We start from the raw sequence: 7,852 nt of genomic DNA on the forward strand, positions 1-7,852 counted from the left end.
AATGTTGAACAGTTGTGACTTTATTTAAAGGCTTGATAACAGACGACATTGCATACGTCAAACACGCGTCCAGTGGATTGGGACAGAATTTCTTTTTTTTCTGACAGATTCTTCACATGCAGCCTTAATACAGAAGCCACTTCACATCAGGAGTTAATTTCGAAGACTGGCGGACAGGAACAAGAGCAGGAAAATGCCGACTGGAAAAACAGTTCCGAATAGTTTCACACCAAATTGAATGGTTACAGAACAAGAAATGTTAACCTAGCTATTTAAATCCTAATGTGCTATCAGGGTGAATAAAACTTCATTCTAGACTGATTTGTTTGTTAAAAAAAAATTAAAAAACATTTCATCACACACACAGACTCCCAAGTTGATTCTCCAACAGGTTTCCTATGCAACAAATGCAAAGTTTGGTGTATAAGGTTTAAAGCCATTCAGTCCTTCTGAACAATCAACCTCACACATCCCCCAAAGTGTAACCCAGGGAGGATTTTGTTCCTTTAAGGTAATAAAATAAATATTTCAACAATATTTAAACAAAGTAGTAAGTTACAATGCATTATTTGAATCTACAATAACTATTAATTGTACACAAATAAATACCCCCAAAAGTATTGTGTTAACCAAACGCTGTTAAACGGTAAAGAAAAAATATGTAATAATAATAATAATAATAATAATAATAATAATAATAATAATAATAAAACAAAACAAAAAAACACAGGCACAAACACAGCGCACGTAAAGTTCATTTAAACATTACTCCATGAAGATTACGTTGGCGTGACCAGCACACCACAACAACATTAATTTCTCAGCAGGACTTGACACGGTGATCACATTTTGACAGCACTACAGGAGTATAGAATATGGTTCGTTAAAGCACATCTGTCTATGACCTTTTTAGATGAGAGCTGCGGTCATCGTCTATGTCAGCTGCACAGTGTTGTAAGCTGTGTTGTTGTGCATCTGTCTCATATTTTCAGGATAATACTGTACAATGGTTTTTTTTTTACATACTACACTTGTTCTGTAAGTGCACTCTCAGTAGGAGGCTGCAGAAACTCAAGCCGTGTGTATCAAGCTTCTACCCACACCTACGCAATACTTCCAAGTAGCTACACTGTTTTCAGTTTACATGAGCAATTTGACATTTACTTTTCTACACTGGCAATAAAAAAATAAAATTAATACTAACAAAGTGAGTTAATTAAGTTAATGGCAAAGAAGAGCATTCAAATCTGAAAATATTAGTCTGAGCTAAAAATACAGGTATTGATCTGCGCTAAGATATCTGCAAAGAGTATATGTTTCAAGATGAAGCTTTCATTTTCAGCCTTCATATACATATATACATACATATACACATATTCAGAAGATCAATTACAAAATCACTGTGTGTCATGAAATTTAGATGTGAGAACATCCCCCTACATTGTACATTTCTTCACACTGAGGAACCAGAGCCCCAATGTGAAGATCATTTTATATACAAACTCAACAGTTATTCCATTTAAAAAAATAATGAGTGGAAACCCAAAGTTTAGTGTACAAGTTGTAAAAAATGCAAAATAACTTTATACATAAGCATGGCTGCAAACTGAATTTATACAAACTGATATTTCAACTATACATATCAACATTATTAGTTTCGGTTTAATCCTGGTAAAGATTTCTATAGCCCCTTGTCCCATGATTAAAGATTTAGACTTTGCAAACCTGAAGTCACAGTCGAAATATTGTTTTAAAACGTAAGCTACAGTACCACCGACTGGACAGACCCGTCGAGGAGAACAGGGTGCAAATGAATGATAAAGCCCAGTGTAATTAAGAAAAATGCAGCAGCGGGACCTATATTAACACCACAATCCTTTTTCACGGACAGTGCTTGATTTCAAATTCCATTTGGCACTTGGGCAATGATTGAGACATTAAACACGTCTGCAATATGACAGCTCGAAGCATTTAAATGACACTGGCTCGTGTGACAGCCTTGTGCATTTTATATTTAGGTTTCCTTTATTACTTTTGGATTTATTTATTAAGAAAACAAATTGCGGATCATTGTACTCTTGCTGCTGTATGGGTGGTGCTGTAAGTCATGAATCAGTTGACCAAGGCAGGTTAGACTGCCTCAGCAGACGTCTCGGTCGACACAGACATGGTGGCTTTGGCTATTTTCACAGTGGACTTCACACAGCTCTCTGCCACTTTGTGGGCAGCGTTCCTGTTCTGGTAGTCGGACTCCACGCTGTTGTCTAAGGGCTGGGCTGTCCCCCTGCAGAGCTGGAAGGTGCTGCGAAAAGCCAGCCGCAGGTCTTTGCTCCTCAGAGCGTAAATGATGGGGTTGACGGTGGAGTTGAACAGGCACAGCATGCTGCAGAAGGCGAAGATGGTCTTCGTGAAGTTGTTCATCTTCCAGAAGAGGTCGTAAACCATGATGGCCAGGACTGGGCCCCAGCAGATGATAAGCACCACCAGTATGAGCACCAGAGTCTTGGCCAAGCGGATGTCCATCCTCGTTTGCTCCGGCCTGGTGACCTGCACTTTGGTGCCGTCGGAGGAGTACACGATGACGCTCTTCTGAGTCCCACGGCTGAGCATCCTCACGGCGTGGTGGTGCGCCTTCCACAGGATGTACATGTAGGCATAAATGATGAACAGGAGCAAGACGCTGGTGACCCCGATCCAGAACATCAAGTAGTTCTCGTCGATCAGTGGGAAAATGTCCGAACACACAGAGTTGAGGCGCTTGCAGTTCCAGCCCAGCAGGGGGAGCACGGCGATGATAATGGAAATGGCCCACATCATACAGAAGGCGATGACGGCCTTCGTCTTGGTGACAATCCGCTTGTACGCCAGGGGCTTGTGAATGGAGATATATCTGTCTATGGCCGTGAGGAAGAGGCTGCCCACAGATGCGGTGAAAGAGGCCGTGACCCCCCCCAGCTTGAACAGAAACACATTGGGAGTGTCCTTCCGGTGGAACACATGGAAATCGACGAAGCTGTACACAAAGATGACACTGCCCAGCAGGTCCGCCACGGCCAGGCTGCCAATGAAGTGATAGGAGGGCCTGCTTCTGAGGGTGCGTGAGTTGAAGATCACACAGAGGACAACAAGGTTCTCCAGGACGGTGAAAGTGCCCAACGTGAGGGCCAAGACCGCCACGGCCAGCTGCTGGCTGGGAGTCAGGATCATAAAGCATTCCATATCCATGAAGTTCTGCCCACACTGGATGTTGCTCTCCTCCTCCATATTGCTCGCAGTGCTTTTGTTGCTGTATAGGTCAGTGATGTTGGTCGGGTAGAAGGGGATGCCCTTCAAGAAGAGCTCCTCGTCAGCCGTCACCTTGCCCTGGAACGAGTTGCTTCTGAACGCAGAGAAAGGCAGCTTCTGTAAGGCGTATCCAGTCTTCGTGAAGTCCGCATCGGCGCCGGGGTCATCGTAATGGACGTCATTTGACCCGAGGTACTGCAGCCCAGTGGTGATGGTTCTGAACGTGGTATCTGCTACGCCATCCAGGACAGACTTCATGGCTGCTCCACCGTGAGGTATGCAATATTACTAGAGAAAGTGTCCAGAATAGCCTGCAGCAGAGAGAGAGAGAGGAATTCAGACTTAAATGATTGTGTAAAATATAATAACCAAATTCTGCATTGCCTTTTACATTTTAATATTGATGTTTTTAATGCACTTCATGAAATATGTAAATATTTGCAATTGTTAAATTGATATAATTTCTTTAATCATAATTAAAGATGAAAAGAGCTATGCGTAATTGGCTTCATTTTCTATTTCTTCTCCAACAGACCAAAACAAAGTTAACTGAATAGCTTTAATGTGTTGTATTCTTCGATCACATTATCTCACACTACAGAGGTTTCTTTTCTTCATGCAGAAAAGATCTTTGGAAAATTACCTCTTTTGTCTTCATCATTTCATGTAATGACTATAATCTCGAATCCTAGGAAGAATGATCATAAATCTCAAATTAACAATGATCTCTTTTTAAAATGTAAATCACAGTGGCTATTCTTACTTACTTTTCGTACATCTTTTATTATTAATTATTTGATATGTCACAGTAGGGAGGCTATTATTTTTCCATATTTGTGCAAGCAGACCATTTGTTTGGGTGTGCAGACTGAAATCAGCATTAGCCAGCTGACACAAAGACAGATGTCTTTCAGACATAATGGGGGAAATTGCAAAGCCTTTTGCTCCTATGCACCATAACCTATTTATTCATTAAACAAGTACATTTACAAGTTACAAAACACATAGGATTAAAATAAAGAATGGCAAATTGCTTCATTTACACTTTAGAGCAGCAGAGTACTTTCCCTCCAGTTTCATTAAAAAATAAACTTCTTTAGTAGCAGCTTGCCGCTTTGTGAGAGGAAAATCACAGCTCTCCACTTCAGTTGAATGATGTTTACAGTTCTGTACAGAATTTCAGAAGAGTTTTGCAATATTCGCTAGAGGAGCAATGGCCTCTAATCACATGCTTTGCTTATTGTTCTGAAAATTCTGTTTGGAATAAAACAACATTAAAACAGATTCTGAATTATTTAATTAGGAGAACACACTTTTATTCTGAATATTCTCAGAGGCATAAAATAAATGTAGGATAGATGCTCTATAAGGTCCCAATTTGAACATGCCTGTTTTTCTCTCTTCACCACACCTCACACAACACGCCTGCTGTGCTGGGTCTGTGAGTGGGCCCTTGCTTGTCTCTCTGTGTGACTGCATGTGCAGCTGGGTGGACCACGCCATTCTTAACACTTACTAGACGTAATGGCATGACTGAAATGTTAAGATATCTAACAAAATGACAGGTTTCATGCCCACATATTTGTATTGCAAACCTCCTTTGACAAAATAAGTTGCTTATTTTCTGGAATGTGAAACACTAATGGCACAAGAGCATAATACAAATAACAAATAAATAATGTAATACTAATTATAATAATGCCTTTGAATGGCTTCGTGCTGAGAATAAGTCCACTGAGTCCATGAGCAAGAAAAACAAGTGCTACATTATTAATCACAGCAACCACAAGAGGTCACAATTTCCTCCACTCGAACCCATCTAGAACAAAGACTAAAGTTATTAAAAAAAACCAATCTGGATTCTAAATTATTTTTTTTCTGCACACAATAATATCAGTTTCTAACACGTCCTTTGAAGAAGGTTGAACAAACAATGGTTGTGCGTCAACTCATGTGAGAGATTGGTTGGCAATAACAAAGAGATGACCCGCTGTGTTGCCTTGCAATGAAATTACTTATTCATTAGTATAATGATTTCCATTCGCATTTGATTGTACTATTTGTAATATTATATGTAGATTGTAATATTTCATCATAGTATCTTAAGCAGGCAAAATATAAGTCCGATGTTTTTTTTTTTAATGTCTATAGATTTAGCGAACTGCATACCAATAATGAAAAACAAACCCAACCAAAATAGAAACGTTTTTTGCACCTATATGGAAAGAAACTTCTGCTTTCCGTATCTTCCAATGAATGTATTAAAAAAAAGATACAAATAATAAGTAACCATAACATGGTGTCTATGCTTGCTTTAAAGTGGACTTAAGTGACAAATAGGTGTTGATTGTGTAGAGAGTTTAAATTCCTGTCAGATTTTCTGTACAAAGTCTGCTGTTTATTTTTTATTTTGTATATTTTTTGATTTACCTGTAGCACTGTTACTGCTTTTAGTAAAACCCCAAATGATCCTTGGAAGTAAAATACAACTAAATGATTGGTATTATAATTCCAGTTACACCAAGTGTCATCGGGGTTAAAGGAGGATTGGGACAACATCATGAAAAACAAATGTTTCGAGTACCTTTATTCATACACTTAAAATAATAAATGAACGGGCTACAGATTTGCATGGTGAAAAAGGTGTAGCTTTCACCATGATTCCTGTCCCTTTTCCATGCTTATGTAACAGATCTTTCCCCTCTGAGTCCAGCAGGTAGCCGTTGCGCCCCTGAGACTTCAAAGTCAAGAGACACATCAAATTACTGCTATTAATAAATGCATTTTTAAAAAATCAGTATATACAATATATTACCAAAGTCAAACACGTCTACTGGAAAGTGTTCCTGTTTTGATTGTTGTGAGATTATTGTCATGCTTTGCCTGGCAAATTAGTCTATTTAGCGTCTTTTTGCACATACTTATTCAAACTAGTGTGAAAATAATATGCATAGTTTTGCAGTAAACATCATTTAGTCTGCATCGTTATTATCATTCCCACCTCTACTAATATTTATCCCGCTGCTACTACAACTATTTCCTACTACTAGTATACCTTTTATTGTGGCTGAGATCAAATATTGCGGAACCCCTTAATTTTTCATTATGTTTCTGTTAAGTGTTTGCATGCATTGGGGTTTGTACATTTTTTCCTCTTCTAAAACTACACCGTTGATCATAACACCTAAGGACATACCGGGTACATAAATTCGTCTTTATTTCAAATTGAAATATGTATATAGTAAAAGAGACTGTCATATACATACATACCGACATACATGCATATATACAAACATACATACATAGCCTACATGCATACATACATACATACATACATACATGCACAAATGCATGCATCACACACAAACATATATAAAATATTAAATATGTAATTTCCATTTATGTTATGCTATTCAAGCCTACATTGGAAGTAACTAAATAAACCTCCAATACCCCGACAACAATGTCAATGCAATACCTGCTGCGGAGGACTTCATATCTGTTATAATAGCCGGGATGGGATCCAAAGTGCAATACCCTTCATTGCCTATCACTCCGCTATATGAAATGCGACGTATGTGCTAATGGTACTGAAATTACGAGAATATGTGCATTTAATACAAGCGATCAACCACTTTGCCAACCCCCAGATATGCAATTGTTGAATATGAATAATATGACAACTTTGCCTCTATGGCATGCGCTATTTATGACTGAGCACTTCTTCAGCACCCAAGCGTGGTTAAAGACAGTAACAAAGACATAAGAGTACAGTAGTAAAATAGACCTTTAGAGTAAAATAGTAAACTAGACCATAAGTGTAAAATAGTAACAAAGACAATAAGAGTAAAATAGTAACATAGATCATGAGAGTGGATCAGTAGCCTAGAACATCACAGCAGGACCGCCGTTGGTGTTACCTTGTGCATTATGATTATTAACAGAAAAGCAACAGATCATTAGCATGAAACCGTAACATTACAATGCCAGCGTCACATGGTGGCTTTTCTTGCAAAGGAAAAGTTCACATCTACACCATAGTAGACTATATAAAAACACCAACATGACTTTACCTTCACATAGTTTGCCCAGTTGAACGGAATCCCAGCGAAGCGATGATGATCATACATCCACATTCAGAGGTGCACGCCACGATATGGCAAATAAAAGGATCAATCATATACAGATGCCCTAGTGAAGGTCCTGCAGTCGGGACAGTGTTGGAAATGCTTTCGATGGTCTCTGAATGGGCACCGTGCTGCGCTGCGCTCCGCTGTGCCAAGTGCCCGCGGTTGACTGAGTTGCGCTGCGCCGAGTGAGAGATGCTCTGGTCTCGCCACACTTATAGCATCGCTCCAGGAGGCTGAGTCACATGGTACCAACTACTGCCACCCGGCTCCTCTTTTCTTCCCCGACGCCTAGCCTATTACAATGACAAAATCAACTCAAATAATTAGGTGACGAATGCAATGGTAATAGTGCACTTTTGATTAAATATGTATAGTTTTGGCATCTTTCCTGCCTGTGATTGTGCATCAGTACACTGCCAATGTATATCTGTAACATA

The 7,852-nt window shown here is 39.2% G+C and overlaps 1 protein-coding gene across 1 annotated transcript; it reads right to left on the bottom strand.

The window, feature by feature from the left end:
- On the bottom strand, positions 1–7,615 carry cnr1 (cannabinoid receptor 1). The gene is made up of 2 exons (XM_066688500.1): positions 7,359–7,615; positions 1–3,596 (listed from the first exon to the last, which is right to left on the bottom strand). The coding sequence occupies exon 2, from the start codon at positions 3,541–3,543 to the stop codon at positions 2,131–2,133; it is 1,413 nt and encodes a 470-aa protein (XP_066544597.1). The 5' UTR covers positions 3,544–3,596; positions 7,359–7,615; the 3' UTR covers positions 1–2,130.
- Positions 7,616–7,852: the final 237 nt, after the last annotated feature.

This window comes from Amia ocellicauda, chromosome 1, assembly GCF_036373705.1.
Source record: "Amia ocellicauda isolate fAmiCal2 chromosome 1, fAmiCal2.hap1, whole genome shotgun sequence".
NCBI classification, from domain to species: Eukaryota; Metazoa; Chordata; class Actinopteri; order Amiiformes; family Amiidae; genus Amia; species Amia ocellicauda.

Excerpts from the sequence above, each read along its gene's own strand:
- cnr1 (XM_066688500.1), bottom strand. The coding sequence starts at position 3,543 with ATGAAGTCTGTCCTGGATGGCGTAGCAGATACCACGTTCAGAACCATC.